This window comes from Lygodium microphyllum, chromosome 4, assembly GCF_053477565.2.
Source record: "Lygodium microphyllum isolate KBCC chromosome 4, Lygodium_microphyllum_v1.1.10, whole genome shotgun sequence".
Taxonomy (NCBI): Eukaryota; Viridiplantae; Streptophyta; class Polypodiopsida; order Schizaeales; family Lygodiaceae; genus Lygodium; species Lygodium microphyllum.
This window is the reverse complement of record NC_141138.1, coordinates 22,196,126-22,222,029: the sequence shown is the minus strand read 5'-3', so window position 1 is coordinate 22,222,029 and position 25,904 is coordinate 22,196,126. Positions and strand designations below refer to the sequence as shown.

At 39.9% G+C, this 25,904-nt stretch overlaps 1 protein-coding gene across 1 annotated transcript; it reads right to left on the bottom strand.

Moving 5' to 3' along the window:
- Positions 1-18,769: 18,769 nt before the first annotated feature.
- Positions 18,770-25,314, bottom strand: LOC148036875 (tobamovirus multiplication protein 1-like). Its single transcript, XM_087675795.1, has 11 exons — positions 24,631-25,314; positions 23,904-23,994; positions 23,751-23,803; positions 23,566-23,658; positions 23,407-23,478; positions 23,240-23,312; positions 20,114-20,159; positions 19,968-20,031; positions 19,800-19,853; positions 19,614-19,691; positions 18,770-19,503 (listed from the first exon to the last, which is right to left on the bottom strand). Exons 1-11 carry the CDS (start codon positions 24,793-24,795, stop codon positions 19,411-19,413), a joined length of 882 nt encoding a protein of 293 aa, XP_087531921.1. The 5' UTR covers positions 24,796-25,314; the 3' UTR covers positions 18,770-19,410.
- Between the last annotated feature and the right edge of the window lie 590 nt (positions 25,315-25,904).

Here is a 25,904-nt window from a genome sequence, read left to right as displayed (position 1 = left end):
CTCTCTACCACTGAGGCCGAGTATGTTGCAGCCACCACTGAGGCTTGCAAGGAGGCCATTTGGTTCATGACCTTGGGATTGATGCTATACCTACAATGCATTCGGGTTCTATGAGTGTTATTCAGCTAGCCAAGAATCTGGTCTTCCATGCGAAGACGAAAGTGTCAAGAAGAGGACGAGAGAGAGAGAGAGAGAGAGAGAGAGAGAGAGAGAGAGAGAGAGAGAGAGAGAGAGAGAGAGGGAGAGAGAGAAGAAGAAGAGGAGAGAGAGAGAGTGTGTGTGTGTGTGTGTGTGTGCAAAAGAGAGAGAAAGACTGCATAAAGAGAGAGAAAGAGAGTGACAAGGAGAGATAAATACTAGAAAAGGAGAGAGAGAAAGACAAGAAGAGAGAGAAAGAAGCCATGAAAGCTTGGAGAGAGAGGTGAACATGAAAGGAGACTTGTATTATTATCTGATGGTGAAAAATCAAGTCCCTAACACCTTATATACTAGCCATGTCACTAGTATTTCCCCATTATTAAATCCCCCTCTCTTACATTCCATCCCCACCCAAAGGTTTTTGCCCTCAAAAACAATTTGGGCACTTATGAGATAACTACGTAGGAGCAGATCAAAGTACTACTCTACTACATTATTACATGGGTATACTAATGAATGAAGAGGTATTATTGTTTATGATGGGTCATTGGGGCATGTACGATACATGGGCCTTATTGGGGAATTATAAAAATCAATTTTTGACCCAAATATCTTGAGTAAATGTGATCTGGAGACAGTGAACAACAAGCTATTTACTACATGGCCATACTGTAGTAAATCTGTCATAACTTTCTGTAGGAGACTTCAATCAAGGTGTGCAATATGTCAAAACGGAGCTCTCAATGAGTACTTTCAGCCCATTTATGATGTCAATTGTTGTCCATAGTACGGAATAAAAGTTGCTTTGAAATAGAGAGCTGTCTGCAATCAAATTTGAGAGAAATCAGGGCCATAGTTAGGTAGATTTCAACCAAATCTGCTTCTAATAGTTATGGAAACTCTTTCAAAACTAAAGCTGACCTCCAAGAAGCTTCCTCAAGTGATAAACCTTGCCACTTAATCAAGTATTCCATGATGGAGTGAGAGCAAAGCTTCTTTTTCCTTTATCCTATGACTTGCTCGCGTATGTATTGAATGATGCCTTCTTCATCTATCAATGGGTGGTAGCTCCTCAACATAATCCATTGATGATCCAATGAAGGGCTTCAATTGACTCACATGGAAGACATTATGAATCTTCATGGATGGGGGCGATGCCAACCGATATGCCAAGTCTCCCACTCTTTTGACAATCCGATATTGCCCATAGAACCTGTGAGCTAACTTGTTGCTGGACCCATCCTTAAGGGTGGCATATCTGTACTTGGGCACCTTCAAAAGCATCAAATCCCCTTCTTGGAACTCAACATCCCCTCTTTTGTCGTCAGCATAAAGCTTCATTTGATCCTGAGCTTTCTTCAAGTTGACTTTACACTGTTGAAGTAGGGCTTGCATTCTATCCAACTCCTCCTTGCTTTGTGGGTTTATCTTATCATTGAAGATAACCGTGGGAAGGGGCACCTTATAGCCGTACAATGCCTCAAAAGGTGAAACTCCAATGCTAGAGTGTGTAGAGTTATTATAGGAAAACTCAGCCAAATGCAACCATGAGTCCCAAGCATGCTGCATATCATGACAGAAATGCCTCAAGTAAGTTTCCAGCCACTTGTTAACCCTCGCTATCTGGCCATCGATTTGTGGATGGTAAGTAGTGGAAGGGGCTACCTGAGTGCCCATAGAGTTGAAAACTGCATGCCAAAAGTTACTCATGAACTTAGCATCCTGGTCATGCACAATGACCTGTGGTAAGCCATGTAATCTGAAAACATGTTCCATGAATTGGCCGGCTACTTGAGAAGCATTATATTGAGTCTTTGTAGGAATGAAATGGGCTACCTTGGTGAGTCTGTCCATAACTACATAGATGTTGTTCCATCCTTTTTTGGTCACCGGTAGGCCGGTAATGAATTCCATAGTAATGTGTGTCCATTTGCCTACAGACATAGGTAATGGTTGAAGTAAACCAACTAGTTTTAAGGTGTTGTCCTTGTTTTACTGACATGGCACACAGCTCAAGACAAAATCTTTTACATCCTTCCATAGGCCCTCCCAGTGAAAGCTCTTAGCAATCTTTTCATAGGTTTTAAATATGCCCAAACGACCAATTATAGGTGAGGAATGCATCTCTTGCATGATCTTTTGCTTGAATGGAGAAGTGTAAGGGATGGCAATCTTGCCCTGAAACCATAAGAGACCGTTCTTAAGCTGATATGGAGAGTTGTCTTCCACATGCCCTTGCTGTAATTTATGGAAAATGTGGTTGAAATCAATATCTAACAAATAGGCCTCCTAAAGCTCTTCTATCCAATCATTATGAATTTCCATGATGGTTGAAACTTTACAGGCCCACATTCTAGATAATGAATCAGCTACTACATTGTCTTTTCCCCACGTATGTGTAATGTCAAAGTCATAGTCTTGAAATGTAGCTACCCATCTGCATTGTTTGGGGGTAAGATTAGAATGAGAGAGGAAATACTTGAGGACCCTATGGTCGCTCTTGACCCTAAACTTGCTACCATACAAGTAGTGGTGCCATTTCTTAATGGCATGAAGGATGGCCAGCATCTCTTGGTCATATACATTCATGGTCATCTCATTTTCAGCAAGTTTGCAACTCTCAAATGCTATAACCCCATGCTCCTTTAACAATATAGCCCCTATGCCTCCACTGGCATCACACTGAATGGTGAATTCTTTCTAAAAATCTGGGCAAACGAAGATGGGAGTTGAGGTAAGCAATTCCTTGAGCTAATTAAAGCCCTTATCAACTATGGCATCCCAAAAAAATGCCTCTTTCTTAAGCCTATCAGTCAAGGGAGCTACAATAGTGGCATAATACCTAATGAATCTGCGATAGAATGATGAGAGACCAAGAAATCCTCTAAGTGATGTAGTATTTGCAAGTGTGTGCTAGTATTTTATACACTGCACTTTCTTACGATCAACCCTAATTCTATCTTCACTAACAATGTGCCCAAGTATTCCACTTCTGTCTGCATGAAAGAATATTTTGTATCCTTGGCAAAGAGTCTATGATGCCTCAATACATCAAACACCTGCCTCATATGCCAAAGGTGATCCTTCACTGATCTACTATAGATGAGGCTATCATCAAAGAAAACCAACACAAATCCGAAAAGAAAGGGTTGAAGTATTTTGTTCATTAAGCTTTGAAAGGTGGCTAGTGCATTAGTTAACCCAAAAGGCATAACCAAGAAATGATAAAGCCCTCGATCAGTCTGAAATGTTGTTTTGACCTTATCCCCTGCCCTTATGTGGATCTAATAACCTGACCTCAAATCTATCTTTGTAAAGTACTTAGTCCCCCTTGAGCTCATATAGCAAGTCATCGATGCGTGGAATGGGATACATGTTCTTCACGGTGATCTTATTAAGATCCATGTAGTCTATGCACATCCTGAAAGATCCATCCTTCTTTTTTTACCAATAACACAAGGGAAGCATATGGTGAAGAACTAGGCTCAATAAATCCCATGTCCAATAATTCTTTGACTTGTTTGGCAACTTCTTCTCTTTCACACCTAGACAATCTGTAAGGTGGCTTGTACACAGGCTTTGACTGAGGCTCCAAATCTATGGGATGATCAACCGCCCTATTAGGGGGTAGTGCTATAGGTACTTGGAAGAGGTCCTTGTACTCTTCTAAGAGAGCTCTCAATGCTGAATTCTTTACTTTTTTAGTGGATTGATCTAATTTTTCTTTATTTAACTGCAATACAAAGATTTGGGACCGTCTCTTGAACTCTTTCTTAAGTTGTTTGCTGGTAATGAACTGAAATTCACTGTTATTTTGAATTTCTTGCAAGTGAATGAGCTGTCCCGCACTAACAAACTCCATATACAGCAAGGAAAAATCCATGGTTATAGTGCCCAAATTTTTCAGCCAATCACAACCCAAGACAACATCTATAGGCCCATTTCCAATGCAATTAAACCCATTTGCTATCCAAAATTTTCAACAAGCTGAATATGAACAACAGGGCATAGTTGAGTGCTAATTTCTTCATCCCCATTGGCAACTTGCACTTTCAATGGCTATTGTAAATTAGTGGGAAAACAATTGCATGTCCATGACTGCTCTATTAATGAAATTATTGAGTGCTACCACTATCTACAAGTATAGACACATCATTCCCATGAGTTTTGCCCTTTATACGTGATGTATTAGGGCTTCTGGATCCTGTCCAAGTATCCATAGATATGGTATAAATAGTGGCAGCATGTATTTCAGCATGTGATTCATTCTTTCCACCCATATCCCATGATACACAATCACTAGGGTCAAAAGGAAAAGAGTTAACAAGGTCAAAGAACTCTTCTTGACCAAACTCTTCATCAGCATCATCAATTCATAAAAGCATGTGCATCCTCATGGTCCTCCTCTAAGTCCTCGAATACCAACATGCTGTGAACCCGTGCCTTAGCATTTCTAAAAGCACATTTGAGGGATGATCAGTTGTATACTTCTGGCCACACTTGAAACAAAGCCCTTTTTTATTTCTTTCTTTATACAAATCCATGGGAATGGACTTTGGACTGTTGAGCATTTTTATTCTTGTTGTCCCCTTGCCTATTATCCATTTTTAGGCTATTTACTATCCAAAAATTACTTTGTGATCATAAGGCATTAAAAGTGGGGTATGTGGGGATCATAGGAGTGTTAAATGGCATGTTACCACCACCATAACTTGCCCCAAACTGTCCCGACCTTATAGCACCTCTTTGCTGCCCAAAATGTGATTGCATAGGGTTTGCTACCCAAACACTAGCTGAGACACCTCTCTTTGTTGTCCATGTTGAAATGAAGCATCTCGGTGATACTTACGAGAGTACCTCTCATCCAACTCAATATCTTTGAACAAATCCGATAGATTTTGAGCTGAAACATCAACTGAGAGTTGGGGATCCAACCCATACACATACTTGTGTAACTTGGCATCATCACTAATTGACTCAACATACATGGTAAGGTTGAGGAACTAATCTGTGTATTCTCTAACAGCAAGACCTCGTTGTCCAAGGCCATACCATTGGCAGGCAAGCTTTTCTTTCTCCACCGGCGAGACAAATACTTGCACCATGAGTGCCTTGAATGCTTCCCATGAGTCTACCTGATTTTCTCTTTTAATGTACCTCCACCATGTATGTGCAAATCCTTCCAAGTGGATGGTTGCAAAATGGATCTTTTGGTCATCACTACAGGGCAAGATATCAAAATAATTCTCAAGCTTGGAAAGCCACTCTTCGAGTTCAGCTGGAGATGATGATTGACCATTGAATTTTGAGAAAATAATCTTGTCTCTTAGCTCTCTTTCATGATTAGGTGGTTGTCTGATATATCCAAACTGAGGCTGATCTGTGTGGCTGCCCAAAAATGATCCATTGTTAGAGTAATTTCTGGCAAAAGATGGCTGAACTTGCATAGATGGCATGTGTCCTTGCGATGGCTGGAAATTACCCCCCATTGCATTGTTCATGGGCTCCTCTTGCCTATGTGAAGGCTCTCCCTGTTCAAAAATGTTGTTAGGGATGACCACTCTCCCCAAAATACCTTGGAAGTTCATATTTGCTACATTCACTGATGGGCCAATCACTCTTTCAGCATGCATACCCAACCTATCCTCATGTTTCTTCCCTTTATTTTGGAATTCCATCCACTTAGTGAGCTGGAGGGCAAGGGTGTCCATAGTGGTCTTCATTTGACCAATGCCTTCCATCAATTCTCTATGCCTCTCAGCATGCCTTGTCTCATGAGAACTGAGGGTGTTAGTGAGCACACTGAGGCTCCCCACGTCATGAGAGTAATCTTCATTTTCCACCTCATGGTTAGTTTCATCCCTTGGGGCAAGTGCATCCCTTATTTGTTGATGGAGGTCATCATTTGCCTTAGTTTTTCCCATGTTCCCTGCAATGGCTAAGTGAAGTCCTGTTAGACCCCCGTTCACAGTTTTGCTCATAACATGATCTAGGGAGCTCCGATTGACCACTTTTTGGTTCAAATAAAAGTTAAGGATCCCCTCTTCGAACAAGGCACAAGCACACTGCTGCAAGTTTAGTATAGAAGATTCTATAACAGCAAATCTGTAGCTGTTGTATGCAGTCCTGCACCCTATTTGAGAGCAATAAAGGACTGTTTTGGCATGTAAGGGATGGGTAGTGCCCAACTAAAGTGACAAACTGATAGGGGGGATTACTGAGGTCTACAAACACTCTTTTGGGACCAGCTCTTCAATCTTGGTACTCACTCTTTACCTCTGTAACTAACTAAAAATGTCTACAACGCCCTATAGGAATTCAAGATAGCTAAAATATGGTCCCCCATCTATTGTATGTCTGCAACCACTTCTCCCATGGCACCATACATTGCTTCAACATACATACACATGGTCTACACCATAACATCACTGCTGAGCATGAAAACGAGCATTCCCATGACCGTGTCACTCACATATGAGCATCATATATGCATTGTTTGTTGCATTCATTGTCATAACTGCATACATGACTGCATGTGTATCTAAAGATACATTTTAGCATTGATTCTCAGTCATACATCATTGCAAGTACATGAGTGGTACATCAGTATCCCATATACATCAGTGGCATAATCCCAAGTACATCAATATGTCATAGACATCAATGGCGTCATCATGACATGCCAATTCTCACTATCCCCAAAATATCTATGCACTTCCAAACAAGTTCGGGCTCCAAATCACCGGAGGTGGGCAAAGTGCCCCTTGGGCCGGGTTGTGCACCCCTTCAGGGTCATAATCGGAAGGGGTTTGCAAGGTTCCCTCTTTTGTTTTCCGAATTGACTGGAATGTATACATGGCAGACATTTGGTTTAATTAAACAATCAGCATGTTATGCATGGGAGCTTGGAAGTAATTCTTTTCATGAAGTGCATGGATTTGAATTGGGAATAGGGGAAGGGCTTACCGAGCAGTGACTCACTAATATCTCACCTCATTTACAATGGATTTTAGAGATTAGCTTATGCTCAAACAATCATCACAAGTCAAGAGATTAGGGTGAGGCAATCACTAAACAGTAGTGAAAATTTTCAGCATAGAATGGACCATTTTCAATGCAAGAAAACCTAAGAGAGGACTGAGATTAAATTGGCAGCATGTAAGCATTGAAACCTTCAATAAAATGCATGATTGACTACTTGAATCTCTGCCAATTATTGGTTTTTTGGCTCAACAATAGGATTGAAATAAAAGAGAGTTCAAGAGTTGGTGAAGAAGGGCTGAGAATCAGTGGCCAATGTCCCAAGGTTGCTCTCCAATGCTCCAATGAGCTTCATGATGACAAAGATTCAACCAAGAATTGAGTCTTCAAGCTTGATTCTTCAATGGGAGAAGGGGGGTTTGAGCTTCAATAGCTCCATGCATGCTTTGAAGGCCATAGATGAAGAATCTCCCAAAATTTAACCCCATAATGCCTTCCCATTCTCCAAACCTCTTCCAAATTGGTAGGCAAGCTCCATTGATTTCAAAGACTCCAATCTTTAAGCCCTGGGACCCAATCTTGAAGGGAACTTGAAGAAATTCAAAGTTCTTGGTTTATGGCTATGGCTGCCCCAAATGTCAAGCCTCCATTCCTGCTTTCATCTTCAAATGTGAGCTTCTTGATGCTTGCTTCTTCAAATATTCTTATAGGCATAAGCTCCTGGGCCACCCAAAATAGGCAAAAGCCCTCAAGATTCAATGAGCTTTGAGCAAAATTTCATTGTTGTACATGGCTTGCACCTGTTAGGGTTTCAGGGATCAAGAGAGCTCAAGAAAGGTGAGAAGAAGGCTTCATCCATGTCAAACCACCTGCTGGAACTGGAGAAGAGAGCCAAGATGGAGAAGAAGCTCAAGATGATGATTATTTACTCAGATAGCAGCCCCAAAATTTGTGCCGCAAATCATGGGCTGCTGCTTGGGGAGAGAGAGAAGGTCCAACCATTCAATACACAGCTTGAGATGAAGGTTAGAAGCCCTGGGAAGCTCTGGAAAAGTCATGAAGATCATTGGAGGTGGAGTAGAGAATATCTATGGTGTTTTCTCCTCCATTGAAGCTTGGCAGGAGCTTGGGAATGAGGAGAGAGAAGACTCCATGTGAAAAGTAACCAAGACTAAAATCATTCCTAACTCTTGTGACTACTGTCTTTAGAAATTTACCTTCAAATTTGGCCCAAAATGACCCACAAGCTGCCAAATCCGGTTTTCCAGCCTCTAACATTGGTCCAAGGACTCCATTAATGCTCTTGAATGTTGTCCTCTTGGTCCTTGACCTCTAGGCCTTTCAATGCTCCTCCATTTTAGTGCATGTCCCTCTGTACCTGAAGCTTCTTGGATTTTTAATTGAAAATGATGGTAACTGAGCATGTAATGTAACTAAATGGATCAGAACTAGAGCTCTGATACCACTTGTCAAGAAGAGGACAAGAGAGAGAGAGAAGAAGAGAAGATAGTGTGTGTGCAGAAGAGAGAGAAAGATTGTCGGAAGAGAAAGAAAGAGAGTGACGAGGAGAGAGAAATACTAGAAAATGAGAGAGAAAGAAGCCACCATGAAAGCTTGGAGAGAGAGGTGAAGATGAAAGGAGACTTGTATTATTATCTGATGGTGAAAAATCAAGTCCCTAACACCTTATATACCAGCCAGTGTAGCTAGTATTTCACCATTATTAAATCCCCCTCTCTTATAGAAACACATTGAGGTGAGGTATCACATCATATGTGGGGTCATGGAGGACATGTCTGTTGACCTTGTCAATATTTCCACTAATGAAAATCCTGCAGATCTGCTCATAAAAAGCCTCACCACTAAGTGCTTTGCCTTCCTCAAGAGATTGATAGGCATTGGATGAGATGACATTTTTCCTCATCCTGTTGTGCATGTGTACATTGTATTGTCTTTTATTTCTTCTTTTCACTCCTCACTAGGACAGATTTGCCTTTAAGTGGGAGGTTGTTGAGGGTAAAGACACCTCCGTCTAGTCGCCCATGTATTACTACACTAACAATACCCGCCTCTACACATTCCAGGTGGCAGGCGCCCGTCACCATCACTTTGTTCTTTATTGTTTTAGTGGCAATTTGAATAAAGGAAGGCTTGATCACACATTATGACTATTGGAGTTCCCATTTTGTGTCTCTCTCTTTCTTGCTCTTGCTCTCCCACCATAGCTCTTCCAAGAAAGCTTCTATCCTTCTCACCTTTCACCAACCAATGTCAAGGATAGTACATGGATTCTCCTCATAATGGGGGCCTTACAACTTAGAGCACCATGGACCATTGGTGGCACCATATATGACGGTGGGGCATCAAGCATATCTAGTATCCCCCCTCAATATCCACATCCTTGGCCCAATGCCAAGTCTTAGAAGATGAACTTGAAGCAAATAGTTCGTAAGAGCATTAGTGAAGATATCTACTCCATTCTCCTCTATTGGCAAGCTCTATTATCCCATCCTCAATCAAGTCATGTACATAGTGATATAGATCTCAATGTGTGGTACGTGCATGAAAAATTGGACTTTTGGCAATGGTGATGCAACTTTGATTGTTACATCGTAGTACTATTGGATCTTCATCATGTACTCCCATATACTATAGGATCCTCCCTAACCATATTGCTTCATATGCAGCAAAACAAGCTACCTTGTACTCTGCTTCGATAGAAGACATTGTCACAGTGTTGGTTGCTTCTTACTGATCCAAGAGAATATTCTTGAATGCAAGATAAATAATATCTAGAAACTAATTTCTTGGAATCACTAACCTACCTAGTTTGAGTCATAGATTCCCACAAGAGCACTTCTGGAATTGTATATGATACCATAGTCAAGAGTTCCCTTCAAGTATTTGAGCACCCGTAACCCAGCTTTCCAATGACTTTTTTTATTGTTTGTTTGAGAATCTTCTCAAAACACCAACAATAAAACTAATATCTAGTCTATTGTTGCACAAGTAGATAAGGCTACCAACCAATCTCATGTACCTCCCAATGTCTACTAGTGTTGATATATCTTCAATGGATAGCTTCACATTGACCTCCATATAGGTGTAGCTATCTTCTTACACTCGATCATGCCAAATTCTTTTAATATCTCCATACATGTTTCTCTTGAGAGAATAATATTTTTTCAAACTTCAATCCCCAAACAATAGTGTAACAAGATCAAGCTTATCATTTCAAACTCATAGCTCAAAGCCTTTCGAGTCTAATGGATAATATCTTCATAGTCACATATAATAAGAAGGTCGTCCACATATAAAACAATCACTACATACTTTTCACCATCCCTATAAACATACAAGTTACATATGAGACACATCTTTTGAAATTCAAGCCTTAAAAAATTTCATCTATCCACCACTGGTATCATGCTTTAGCGGCTTTTTTCAACCCATACAATGCCTTTTTTAGCTTATAAACTTTATTTTCAGAATGGGAGGTCTCAAGCCCTAGTGGCTTCTAAAGAGGGAGATAAAGATAATGTAAGACATGTTGAGGAAACCCCTAAATAGGATGATAAAGGTAAGTAAATCCTTAGCCTTGATGTACAAGGTGGTCCTTTGAAGGTCGTTGATGGTAAAGACAACCTAAATAAGGAGCCTATGAAGAAAAAAGTAAAGGCCAAGAAAGAGGCACCTAAGCCCATGAAGAGACTAAGAGAGTGGATGATTTCATAGGATAAGAGAGCCATTGCTAACTTTTAGGAATTTGATCTAGCAAGTTTTCTTTGTGAGGTCAAGCCTCATGTGAACCTCTTGAAGCTAATCAAACTATCTCTAGGAGTATGTAAGGAGCTTAGTTTAAGAAGATCATTTGCATTGGATATATTGTCAAACCCTTGGGTATAGCATGTTCATGATGATTTGTTTGAGCATGCTAAAAAACATTGCCCAAGGGTGCTAGCTTATGTTGATGGTATATTAGTGGACCATGCCATTGTGGATATAGGATCCTCCGTTAACATTATGTGCTTAGAATTGATGGAGAGGCTAGGATTAGAGATCCAAGAAGATGCCTCCACAATTCTTAGGATGGTTGATGACGCTTTGAGATAGCCAGAAGATTGTATTACTAAAGTCCATGTAATCATTGCTAATGTCAAATGTATCCTGGACTTTAGGGTCATTAGGTTTGCAGGGAGGCCAGGCTAACAAGGACTATTAGGAAGGCCATGGATCTTGCAATGTGAGTGTCAAGTCGACATACTGGTTGGTCACTTGATATTTGGTAGAGGTGCTAAACGAGTTATAATCAATGCTTACCCGAAGTCACCTCAAAGGAAGAGAGAATCCATATCCTCAATGGAATTGATCGAATGTGATGAATCAAGAGAGGACTCTACTATGTAATATATTTAGCAAGTAACCTTAAATGAGCCTATAGAAGCTCAAGATAGAATCACAGATGCAAATGTGATAGAGATAGACCTCGGTTCATTGAATGATTTGTGATCGATCATCAAATTAGGATCTATGCTTAACATAAAAGAAAGGAAGGACTATATGTCCCTAATCTAGGAATTTTGTGATATATTTGTTGGAGTTATGATGAATTGAGGGGTATTTCCCCCTGTGTAGCCATGCATACTATTCCCCTAAAAGAGAGAAGTTGACATATCCACCAACAGAAAGTGAGGTGTATGCCTTTTAAGTTAAGGGATGGGCTATTCGAAGAGTTGCAAAAATTACATAAGGCTAGCTTGATATTTATCGTGCAACACACGGAGTGGTATTCACATGTGGTTATCAAGAATAATAATAATAATCAAATCTAGCTTTGCGTGGATTTAAGAGAGCTTAAGAAACAAATAGTTAAGGATTATTATCCATTCCCATTCATTGATCAAATCTTAGATCAACTAGCAGATAGGAATATATACTCCTTTATGGACTATTTCATCGGCTATAATCAAATGGCCATCACAGAGGAAGACAAGTTAAAGACAAAATTCATAACCATATTTGGAAAATTTTCGTATCATTTCATAGACTTTGGATTATGTAATGCGCCGAGCTCTTAGCAACACATGGTCAATAAACCTTCAGTGACATTTTCCCAAAAGAACTACAAGTTTTCATTGATGATTTGGGACGGCTACTACTAGGGATAGGTAGTTAATAATTTTGAGAAAATATTTTAAGCAATGTAGGCAATTTTGCATTGCTCTAAATCCAAGGAAATGTGCATTTGGAGTACCCTACGAATTATTATTGGGCCATATAGTTAGTTCAGTCAAAATTTCGATTGATCCAAAAAATATTAAAGTCATTGTCGTTAGGAGTCCATCACAAAAGCCCAAGGAGGTGCATAGTTTTATATCGTCAATCGAGTATTACCGAGACGCTTCATTAATGCACTAGTTGAAAGGATATTTCCATTAACAAATTTATTATCCTCAACTATTTGTTTATTTGAAGTGATACATGTAAAATATCATTCGAGGATGTGAAGTGTGAATTGGCTAAAGCACCAGTCCTAAAAGAACCTAAAAGAGGTGAGATGTGAGATGTGTTTTCGGCAACCACGATGTATAGTATCAGCTATTGCTTTAGCTTAGATATGGAATGAGAAATTGTACCACCCGATTGCATTCGCCAGTCACACAAACTTGGTGTGTTCAAAATTAATTATACGTATATAAAAAAATTGTGCCTCGAGATTGTCTTTGCCATGAAGAAATTTAGGCACTATATTCTATACGAGAAGGTAGTATTTTATATAGAGGCAGAAGAGCTGAGGATATTATTGAACAAGTTGCATCTGTCCAATTGCCTAGCAAAGTGGTTAATCACTTTGCAAGAATTTGATTGCAAGATTAAGAGTAAGCCACCGCAATTGCAAGGCATCATAGAGTGTCTTGTAGACTTTGGGAAGCTAAAAGAAGTATTGACTGAAGTTAGCGACTTGAGGGTCTGTTTAAAATAGACATGGCTTCCATTTCATCCCAGTATGATGCAATAATGCATTATCTATTCACAGGAGAGACAGAAGCATCTTTGTCTAAGGCTAAGAAAAGAAAAATTAAATAGAAAAGAAAAGCATCTTTGTCCAATGCAAAAGGTAAAGGTGGTTCCTCTACCAAGAGTAACAAGAAGAAGGAGGGTGGTAAGGAAAAGTTTCAAAGAGAATTCTAAAATTCTTCACACTCTGCCCTATTTCATTCTCAAGTTTTAGCCATTCTTTAAACTTACCAAAAGCTTGAGCCTTATCATCATGAAGGAAGTACACCCACATCTTCCTATTGTAGTCATTGATGATCAACATAAAATAAGAAGATCACCCCAAGGCTTGTGTAAGCATTTTATTGCCAAAGTCAACATGCACTGACTCTAGAGGATCTTTCGCTCTATTCTTGATTTCTTGTGAAAATGCCTTTCTTTGTTGCTTACCCATCATACAAGCTTCACATGGTTCCTTCATTTCAATTTATTGCGGGTAGGTGAGAAACCATACCTTGCTTATGCATCTCGTTTAAGATTGCAAAACCAATGTGACTAAATATTTCATGCCAAATTTTACTTGTGCCCACAACAATAGTAGCTAGAAGAGCACTTAGCTCATACAAGTTGTTCCTCCCCCTTCATTGACAACTTTGCCATGGCACTATCGATAATTTTTTCACATGTCTTGGTGAACCTCACCTCATACCCATGACCAATTATAGAAGCAATTGGTAATAGATTTCTCTTAATCTATGTAGCATACAACACATTTGAAAGATTTTCTAGTTCACCATTTGTTGCAACAAAGGAAATAATACATGTGTCCTCATCATGGCATTTTGCATCTTTTCCAACCATCATAGTGATGAATTATTGCAAAGACTGCATAGAACTATATAGACCTTTCTTGGTGGTCATGTTACAAGAGGTGCCACTATCCAATACCCATGGGTCAATGTGGTAGATATTTATTGCACTGAGGAACACACTTCATCAATGGTCGCCATGAATAACTCCAAACTCTGATTGATGAACGAATGCTTCCGACATGTTCTGGGCCACCCACTTTCGCTTAAACAACTCCAATGCCTCTTCATTTTTACAGCAAATGCTTCATTTTTCACTTCAATTTCGATGCCTAATAGCATCTCTCATATGAATTTCATGCCTTCATCTCAAAAGAAAGTGTGAAGAGGTTGAGGCTTTTGGTCTAGATGAGGTGGCAAAGAAGAAAAAACATTTAGATAAGACTAGAAGAGTGAAAGAGGAGCACCTCAAAGATAGGGGTTACAAGTATCTATGCATTACCAATCCCCAAAATGGGGATGATTTCTTCAAGTTGTTATTTAGCCTAAGGTGGGATGATGCATGCATGCTTAAGATTACAAGAGACAAGTTGTATTGTCTTGCAAGCTCAAAAACCTCTCTGGAGAGGTAATTTGTATATATAAAGCAAGTCATGTGTATGTTGTGCATTGCAAGAAAGAAATATTGTTGCATCTTATCAAAGTCTAAAGACTCCCAATATCCTCACTTTGGTGATTACAAGCTCTTTCAGATTTACATGAAGAAAGAGACTCACTAGGCTCATTTGCATTCAGAGACAGTGCTTCAGATTCAAAGGATATAAGTAGAAGGTCCACAACTACCAAACTCATTTGAGGAGTTCTTCAAGCATCACTTGAAGAATCATGTCATGCAAGTTGACACAACATAATACATTCATGTTGTTTTCTTAATTTATGTGCCAATGTTAAGTTTTTGTAAAATGTGTGTAGCCTTTTGTGCATCTATTGGATGGGGTGAAGTCTTCAAATGTTATAGAGAAGATGCAAAAGCTTGTGCTTCCAGCCAAACGCATGATTTATAGACTTGCATCTCGACTATTTTTCTATTTTGAACTTTAAAATATCGATTTTGATTAGATACCCACATTAGTTCTAAACTCTTCATCTTAAATTTCAAGTGGAATTCCAAGTGAGGATGGTTGATTTATTATGATGGTTATGCATGAGGAGTGCTCGCTTACTCTCTTATGGTAAGTGCTTTGGTCATTATGGAGTGGATGTAATGGCATGTGGAAGCCTACTTATGCTATTGATTTCTCTACCATTGGTTTATTGTTTGGAAATTTGTCTCTTGTACAAGGAAGACTACCTTTTTTTAAGGATTTTTTTTTTCCCTATCTTTACTTTGCCTTAAATCCCACATGGAAACTGAAGTGAGGATGGTATGTATATTATGTTGAAAATTGTTTGCATATACAAAGGAGACACTTCCCAATTTTTAATAGGAGATTGCATGCATTTACTTGTGTGATTTGTGTTGAGAATGTTGCCGGTGGACACTACAATGTGTAGAAAAGAAGAGGTTGGATGCACCTCTAGATTTCACAAGAGACTAGATTGATATCCACGGTGCGAATACTATGTATTCCATCATTACGTGAGAGGAAACTGACACCATGGGAGGAAAATGTTTGTCCTTGGTGGCTCAATTACCCTATGGGGATTATCTAAAGCAAGAGAAAGATCTACATGGGAGTAAGTACTTTAACCCATGTAAAGTACATTGTCACTTATGTAGAGACAGTTTTTGTACTTATGCATGGGAGTCTAAGGGTTGAATGATGCTTATAGGATTCAAGGAGGAGACACATGGCAATAGAGAAATGGAGGAAGTTGCTGCCATGATTCACCTACCATGCCCACTACTGTAGAGGAGCAAGCAATTAGGGGCACTAAAGGTGCAGAATCAAGTACTTAAGCCATTGAAGCTAGCAAGGATGCTACACAAGCCACCCAAGATACTCAAGGTAATGCATAGGCTATTCAAGCTACCACCGAAGCCACTACTACTACTCTTGCTAGCACTATTAAGAAGACAGATAAAGGGCTTATAGAACTGTCAAGCACCTCCTTTGTTTTGCAGAGTCATCTCTTGGCCAAGAGACTTGGAAGAGGTGACCTATGACTCTTTTAGTAGGTGAGTAGTCTTATAGTAACTTGAAATTAACGTGCTTTGTTGGTTGCCTATGAAGGTAGTCATGTATGATCATAAGAAATATATTACTTGAGGTAGTTGTTGCATGATTCTAGTATTAAATATATGTTGATGCTCTGCTATTGGATGTGACTTAGATTGATAGATTTGCCCTTGATAGGTAAACATGACAACCAACAAGAACATTAGTTTACATGTTGCATGTAGCATTGCATTGCCATTTACTTTGCATCAATGACTATGTGTTAATTTTTAAATAGCTCAAGATTTTTGCAACACAAAAGAGGCATCTTCATAGCAAAGATGGGGTTCCATGCTAAGAGGTAGCTTGATTGATTTTTGCAGATTTTCCTACAACCTTGCTTATGGATGTTGTAGGCCATGTTCATTGTATAAGTTACGTTTTCTCTTATACAAGGTTTACATCAAAGTCACTTCTCATATGTCATGGCCCTAATGTTTCTTTTAGAAGTCACTTCTCATATTTCATTTTGTTGCTACTTTTTATATACTCATCATATACTTCATCATGCGACTATAGTTTGATCGATGACTATGTCGTGACTATATGGTTGGGAGTATGCAATGCAACCTTACTATGTTGTTTAGTATGCCATTCTGCTTTGTGGTTGGTTCTGTTGATACCATACCATGTGACTATGTGGTTGACATGTGACTATATTGATTTGTGACCATATGTGAGGGTTCTTTGTACATTATGTTGAGCAATGTTTGCTAGTACAAAGGAGTCTATCCAATTTTGTCTAGGAGATTGCATACATTAGGAAGAGCATACGATGTGACTATATAATACGTATGTTTTACTAGTTTTTCATTGGTTATCTTGAGAAAATCCCATGTTGGTTTTGTTTGATGTGTGTTTACATATTGGATGCAAGCAAGAAATACTTCTACCCTAAACCAATTAGTTAGGTTGAGAGCATGCCATGTTAATTTTGTTTTGTCTTTTGTGGATAGCTTTGATATAAATGCAAAGCATCACACTTTTTTAATAATAGTGAAGAATTGTTACTCTTTTTGTAAGTATGAAAACCATGAAATAGTATATTTTTCTATCTTAATTGATTGTGCTATGAATGTATACATGCAAATCATGTATAACCTAAGATATTTCCATATGGACTACATAAAGATATTTACATGTAGAATATAGGTATGTTGCACGAAAAAACTCTTTTAAAAAAAATTGATAAAAAAGAACGAAAGAAAAGCTTGCAAAAATAAAATCCCCCCCCCCCCCCTCGTGGAGGTGACCCTTAACTAGGGGGGCCTCAAGGGAACCAATGGCCCCCTGATGGAGGTCCGAGAGTAACACCCTTGGTACTTGACAAAGTAAAGGGAATATTCCTTGGAATATTCTTTCGCTAACTAGGAAAGGTTTATAATCTTTCACTCGATCAAAGTTCCTCCAACTACCCTTAAGCTCTTCGCCTATCATCTATCTAAATCGCCATCTAGGCTTCACAGTGGAAATGCACGGGTGGACAAAGCCATCTTTGTACTAGTTCGTTTGAAATTAAAACAATCTCTTCAATCCTCCAAAAATATGGTTACCCAATGTGGATACTCTCCCATTATTTTATGTTGAAGTTAAGTTTTAATTTGTTTTATCTTATGGTCATAATAATGTATTCATCTATTTATTTGATAACACCCACACTACCTACCAAATTGGGTACCTTCTATTATTTTGCAACAAACTTGTCTACAAGTCCATTTGGCATGAGAAACCTTAATATTTCTATGTAAAAATGCACTATCACTATGCACTATATATAAGCCCATTTTGGCATTCATGTTGAGAAACCTTATGTTTCTCCAAGCAAATGCACTTATACGGACTAGCAATCCCTAAATGAAGAGTTACTAAATTAGTGTTAGCTTCATCAAGCGAAGAACCGACACGTCAAAGCACATGAGATACTACGAAACCGAAAAAGGCGCACTGGCCGGGAATCGAATCCGGGTCTAGACCACCAGTGCTTGCTGGTTCAGCAACTCCTTACAATTATTTATTGCAATGCATGAATGGTGATTAAGCATGCGCCAATTACTTGCTGTGTGCTGATCTTGTGATATGCATGATTGTGTCTGTTTTACCCCTCGCATCAGCCCATGCTTTCAGTCTTGTGCGCATTGTTTCCAGGTATTCACATTCAGCGTTGCAGAGTATGCATTTTACAAGCAGCCGCTCAGCTCCCGCAATCCTATTCCTCGAGCCCACCAGACTATACCGTGTAGAATAACCCACAGCTGCAATTCGAAGTCTGGACGAAGACTGGGTCGATCACGACTCCAGTGCATAAGCACCCATGTTTTACTCCGTGGAGCAACCAACTTGTGGACATAATAACAGAAGATTACCATGTCCTGTGCTGTACATTGAATTGAATGCCACACTTCCGATGCTCACACATTTAATACGCAAATGGTCTCAGTGCTCACTCAATCTACATGCCTGCCTCCCATTAGACCCTCAATCTACCTGCCTCCTCCCATTAGAACCTTGCAAAAGCATTCGTAGAGGCGTACAATTGCTTTCATTCCTCCCATTACATTTTGATACCAACACTTTCTGAAACTGCTTCGACGTTATATGTTGGATTGCATCATTCATTTCGACGTATATATGGACTGCATCGTTCATTTTTCATCCTGTGTGTTGCACTAATGAGTGCGATTTTCATTCACTATTGTTTCTTCACTCCGAACAATGATCGTCACTGTTTCAGTTGTATATTTAAGAGTTCCCTACAGAAATATTAATCTGAAACCCTTGTCTACTTTAAATCTTTTGCTCTCATAAAGTGGTTGATTTGGTCTTGTCAAGTACATCATTGCTGCTTGTGCATAAACGATCAGAAAGGCATCTATACTCATCACAGGAGATGATCAGAATGAGTAATCCACTTGTACAGGGACTGTAAGTAATGCCAACGTCTTTAACTAACTCTGTTAGTCAAGGGAGGCTAGAAATATTCCATTCTCTTGCTCCATCTTCTCACAACACCAACCCCGCAAAAGGGCCCACCCCATTTGCCTCATCCACATCCACCAGCCTACAGCTGCAGATTGAAGTCTAGTTTAAAGTTTCATAACATGACAGGCATGTTGCGTGTCATTTGCATTTCTTGGACAGCAAAGCCTGGTTGGTACACATCCAACTGGTGGCAAATCTTGTCTGGACAGAATCCGCTTTGTGTCCCACATAGCTTTTAGGAACCATTCTAAGTTGAAAGGGTCTGGTCTGGTACCACATATGCTCATTTACCGAATGGGATGATACTGACTTGGTATGCGCTTTGGTGGAAGTTTTCGCAATATAGTAAAGACCAATCCAAAGGGGAGAATTTCAACAAGCTGTATCACAATCAAACAAAGTTTAACAGATCAAACCTATATGAATATTTATTTTTCAGCGCTTGTAGAATATGGCAACATGATTGGATGTCAGAATTGACAATACTTACCAGATAATACACAAGATTCAAAATTGGATGATTTAGCACGTCAACATCAACATCTTCGTTGAATGCTGATAATGCAACCTTAAAAAGCTCATTTCAAACAATTAGCACAACAATCGGATGTGATACTTAATAGATCTGCTTGTAACAAAGTTTGCAAACATTGCTTGTAGTGGTAGAGTTCCTTACCATAACAGTTCTAATGATAAAGCAGGTGAAGCATATTGCTGTGATGAATCCCACCTTTAAAACGGATTAAGGTCATCAGTTAGATACCAAATACAAAAGGCAAAACTATCAGTAACCAATGACAGAATTTTTTTGTTTATCCAACAACTAGGTTCACATCCAACATACCTCCCGAAGTTTCTTTTGATAGCCTTTGGATTCCAAAGGGAACCTTCGTAGTAGCATGAATAGCCTAGAAAGTGACACGCGGACCAATCAAAACTAGTTCTTGACTGACACTTCCATGGTCAAGAGCAAACAGAAGAACAGCATACCTTCCACCATAAAATGCGAAGCCAAAAGCGGCACAGCAAGAGACCACTGCAAAGATCAAATTGGTGCATCAAACCAAGACCTCAGCAACCAGATCTCAGTCAGATTTGAGAATAAAGACCGTGTTTCTGAAGATAATAGAAGAATAAATACTTTTGAGAATAACACGTTGCAAAAGCAACAAAAGAGTTCTGAAACACCTGACAATGATAACAATAATATGTGCCCGTGCAAGCATGCAGCCAACAGCATTTGTTGAATCTCAAAACACTGTCTCAAATAAGTTAGACAATAAAAATCCCTTGACATCTGCTAGCTTAGCACATCAAAATTTAGTAAGGCACAAAAACAAGACTTACGCTAAAAAGCTACAATCCACAAGTCTGGTTCTAACTGCACAAGCAGCACATCTCACAGGCTACAGCAAAAGAGCTCTGCCATAGATAGCAATGACAATGCCCCAAAAAGAGGATAAGGCCAATTTGGAACAAGTCTGGCCTGGCTAATCAACTGCCTGGCTAAAGGTCAGGTTTATGATACTGCAAAAAGAAGCCAAATCAGATGAAGGCAAAATCCTAGAATGAAGCAAAAAGACACCTTCATTCTTTGATAGTTATGTAGGAAGGAAGTTAAGCTTAGAACTTAGGCCCTGGTGATTAGCTTCTCTCATTTCATAGGCACACTCCGTTTTTAGTACCCATAAGATTATAAGCATGCATGAGAAACTCCAAATCCAGCCAGTAGACAATCATATTGAGGAGTTATTGATATCACTAGAATGGAGAACGAAAAAGACAGAGAGCACTCAGAAATCAATTCCTAGCTCCCTGGCATCCGGCAATCTCAATGTGACTTCTGTATCTTTCCTGTGATCTGACTTCTGTACTCCTGTGATTTGATATAATATAAACTACTCCTTGCGGAAAAAAAAAAAAGAAACCAATTTCTCCATGTGTGCAAGAACACAACAGAAATGTGGCAAACCTAGATGACAGAATGGCATGAAACAGAAGCAAGATCATCCTCTCTTCAGCACCAAGGTCTACAAGTGCAAAGATGAAATGCAAATGACCCATGCAATAGTCTCACTACACTCCCCCCCCCCAGCAGCTGCTTTTCTCCCGTGGGGGCCCCACAGGCCCCAAAGAAAAGAAAAACACCAGTTCCATCTGCAGAAAAACAGATCAACTATAAATAATTTGTCTGCTCAACCAATTATAAGCACGCTGCGAGGTGCAAACTATAACATCTGTCAGTTAACTGATGATCAACCTGTCAACAAACAAGGACACCCAGAACGTGCCATGAAATAAACACTGGATGTGCCTTGAAGATGGCTCCCTAAATCAGAAGTCTTGAACACCAAGTGTGCTCTACAAGCCTTGACAAGCAGAGTCTTCCATCAGAAGATAAACATGACCACTGGGTCTCCTTGTGAGACAACACTCAGAGACCTTGTGCGACAACAGTTATTTTGAACTGCAAGATTCACCCAAAGACATACTGTACATGAACTCTCTTCATTAGAGCAGATAACACATGCCAGAGAATGTGTATGCAAAGAACTCACGTCTCTCATTTGCCCACTTCTTTCTGGGCCCATGTAAGAGTGATACAGCAGGACCAAAAAACATCGGAAGGATCCACACTGATAAGAATCGAAATTGGAAGAAAAACTATCCTTTCCTCTCTTGACATTCTTTATGATCTGCTAAACTTATTCTTGCAATCCTTGTAGATATCGCCACAATGACCGCATAGAAGCAAAGCTGGTCCTTCTTGTTCTCGGACAAGACCACCTCTGCCCAACACCACCACCATAAGTTAACGGGCTTTGCTTGCCCATACAACATGAAATACAGACGACTCATCATCAAAGCCACAACGATCAGGTCATGAAACTCAATGAGTCAATACCAAAGCCTCTTTTCCTGGAAAATCGATAATGTATGCCTTAATTTTCATAATAAATGCCTGCATGGATTCACACAAAGCCAAAACTTGAGATTTTGGAGTGCCGTTGATGAGGACATTGACAATTGACCACCTTAATTTTCATAATAAAGGCCTGCATGGATTCACACAAGCCAAACTTGAGATTGTGGAGTTGACCTTGATAAGTGACATTCCTTGTAGAGCATTTTTGCCCGTAAAAATCCTGCAGCTTTTCCTGAACATCCTAGGTACTAACTAAAATCTGGATAGTCAGGGAGACTACTGAGCACACCAAAGCTGCAAAGGCCTTAGCATTCCTTTTCCCCCAACATGGCAAGCTGCTTGGACCACAGTTGGAATCCACTTCCAACTGTGCTCCAAGCACTCCAGCTAGAACGAGCATCCAGTAACAACTTGCCAAGGGTCTTGCTTTACAAACCAAGCTTCATAGACACGGCCCGTGTGCCACTGCTAATGAACAAGCTTCCGTGATATTGTCTTTAATTGAATGAAGAGAGAAGAAACTTCAACACTTTGTTGGCGAAAAATAGTGGCAGATGAATTGAAGAAATGCTGCTCTGAACAGAAAAGCTAAAGCAAGCAAACCTTGGAAAAACCATAAAGAGCTCCCTACAGAGTCAACTATGCCCAGGAGCAGCCCCCCAGAGAGGAGAAGGCCTGCACAAGTGTCAAGGGATTCAGAAAATGAGGAAGAAAAGGCCAAGAAGATGGAAAAAGGTGTCTTTTGAACACTTATCTGAAAATGTCAAAAACATATGGGAAATCTGAAGCCTGTATGAGCCATCTAGGCTTTGGATAAGGTTCCGACTGCTGCAAGAGCAGTTTTAGACTCTAATCAAGGCTGAGGCAAAACGCACTTTCGCTTAGAGAGCAAAACCAAAAATCAAAAAAGGGAGAAGGACTTAAGTAACCCCAAAAAATGGAGGCCTTGTGGTAAGTCCATCATCCTGACTGACTGACTTGCTGGCTGGCACAAATGACAAAGATGACAAATTAACAGAACTGCCCCACCTTTCACACTGAATATGAGGATTTCACCAAATAATTCGAAAGAAAACCATGATTGGGATGAGAACTGCTAGACTATCCACAATCCAAACAGAAGGCACTTTTAACTAAAGCTTTTAAAATATAATTCCCAGAAATACATTCAAAGAAGCAAATGATATTACCTGCAAAAAATAATCTTGCTATGGCCTGGATCACTACATTATAGTTTATCCACTCGTAGAACCAGATTACAATCTGCAGATAAAACAAACTCTTAGCATTCTCAAGTAGGTCGGCCGCATTAAGAGGTAACTCAAAACTGCAAATAAGTTGGGATCTAGTTGAATACCTGTATAAAATATATTCCACCATTTATTGTGATGAACCTTCTACGAAGTTTATCAGCTGGTATGCTCCTTGCCTGTCCAAATCCGAAGAGGCTACTTAGAGAAGAAGAAGATGACACTAAACACAACATCAGAACGCACTGAAAATACTCGAGAAAGACCTGGTAATATATCTCTGCCCAGAAAAGAACAAGCAGAGTATAGGTCGAAAAGAAAAGAAGGCCTGGAATATCTAAGAGGATAACCCTGACAATCTGCATATTACAAATACAAGAACATCAGTGTTGTTTGAAATTCAGACCTTTGCTTTGCTTTGTAAAAGACGTGTATTTTTAAAATCATTTACCTTAATTTTGAAGGAGAAAACATATTGGTAGAATCCAAACACCAATGCTCGACCTAGAAAAAGGTGGCATCAATATCAATAGCGCCAAGACAGAGATGCACAATAAGTTAATGCAAAGTAGAGCATTGAATGGCAAGAAGGGAAGTACCTCACCGGCACACAGAAGTACATTCAAGAGATGGAACGATTTTTGTAAGGTCCATCCATATTCCCGCACTCTAATCTGAATCCGGAACAGTTGTATCTACAGATTACAGTGGTGGAGAGATTATATTAGAACATCTCTCCTCAAAAGAGGTGATAGAAAATAGATCCAAAAACTTGGAAAACCATGGGCACAAGAAAATAAAGAAGCTAAACAAACACACTGAAACAGAGGATCTGCAAACTTGTACGATGGGACAGGACACAGAGATGGAAGGGGTAGAACATGGCAAAATCTATTGTGTTTTATACTTTTAGTTGAACGGGCACAAGAAAGTAAATAGGCTAAACAAACACACTGAAACAGAGGATTAGCAGGCTCGCAAGATGGAACAGGACACAGAGATGGAAGGGGTGTAGAGCACTGCAAAATTTTTTAAGTTTCGTACTTTTGCTTGAATGGACATCAACTACAAATTTCTAGTGCTCTGTTTTTTCATTACATTCCTGCCCATGATGTTCTGTTTCCTCATTTCATTTCCTCCAATAAGGGGACTGCCATAACTAAAAGATCCAAACGTTAGAAAAGAGGCGCCATCCATGAGAGAACTACAGACTCGGATTGATCAGCAAAGCACACATTGGACTGATAAATAGAAACGAAAATCATCTACTTTCCATAATAATTCTATGCAACCATACAATTAGACGTCCAGCCATTATCAGAAAAGCTCACCAATGCTATTGCACCAAGCAGCGAATAAATTGCACACAATGTATAAAACACTCCCGCTTGCTGAGCGCTGGAGTCATCCCCATCGTCCCACCAACTGCTTAAGACATTCACTAGGTGGGTGAAATGGTGCTGTGGAAGCATCCAAAGGCCAAGTGACCGGCCCATGGCTTGTTCTCTGCACGCACACGGTTCTGGCACGGTTTGATCCTCACCGTATTGGACTGGTTGATGCAACAAGGATCATGGAATGCGTGCGCAAGAATTCTCTCACCAATTCGCAAAAAATCTGCCTACTAGTGGAGACAATCTTTCCTTTTCTTGATTAGCCTCTCAAGATTGTAGATTGAAGTCGGAATAGGCCGATCGCAGCACCAAGAAGGGGATTCACAAGGCAAGAAAAGGGCGAGGGGCTGGTAACAGACAATAAAGCGACGACAAGAAAGGGGATTGATGAGTCGAAGGCAAGCAAAGGCGCAACGAAATTGGTGCGGACAGAGAGGAAGAAGAAAGAAACAACAGAAAAGAAGGCACACACGCCTGCGTGCATGCGCGCGCACAGAGCGAGGAGGAAGGCTTTGTGGAAAAACCCTAAAAATGTCAGGACGACAGAGAGAGAAGAGAAGTAGCAGCAGCGGAAGGAGAGCGAGCGCGCGCGCGCTTCCCTCTTGCCAAATCAGGAATAGGGATCCCGACCAATGGGCTTCCCCATTTCACCAAACCCTCGATTTCTTACGTGGCAACCCGCTGATTGAGCCAGGTCATCATTCCCGCGAATGTCTGGTTTCAAACAAGAATATGCCAAACGCCCTCAAACAGAAAATGTTATTCTTGAAATGGAATATTCAAATTTTCACATAACAGTACTAATAATAATAATAAAATAATAATAATACTAGGTCCATAAGGGCCAATAATAATAATGAGGATGAGGATGAGGATAGGTACACAAGGGCCATGAAACACGCATCTAAGGATAGGAGTTGGGCTCCAATGAGGGCAATCGACTTGCATGAGGGACTTTCAACTCCATGTAGGTGAAGCTCCATGCATGCTGGTCGAGACATTGCTAGACCCCACATTTTGCAAGTCATGCCAGAAAAGAGAAGGGCCGGTTGAGGAGATAGATTGCCATTATGTGAAGCAAGAAAAAAGCAAGCGAATAAACATCTAGCATCTCACATATACTCCCATCAGTCGTTCAAGTAACTCTCAATTTAGAGGTACTCTCATAACTCTCGTTCACCCCAAAACTTGGGGAGTTGAGGTCAGCAGAA

Excerpts from the sequence above, each read along its gene's own strand:
- LOC148036875 (XM_087675795.1), bottom strand. The coding sequence starts at position 24,795 with ATGGGCCGGTCACTTGGCCTTTGGATGCTTCCACAGCACCATTTCACC. Across the intron at positions 23,479-23,565 it reads GGGCAGAGATATATTACCAG|GCAAGGAGCATACCAGCTGA; the intron begins GTCTTTCTCGAG and ends GGATTTGGACAG. Across the intron at positions 19,854-19,967 it reads ATCAAAAGAAACTTCGGGAG|GTGGGATTCATCACAGCAAT; the intron begins GTATGTTGGATG and ends TCCGTTTTAAAG.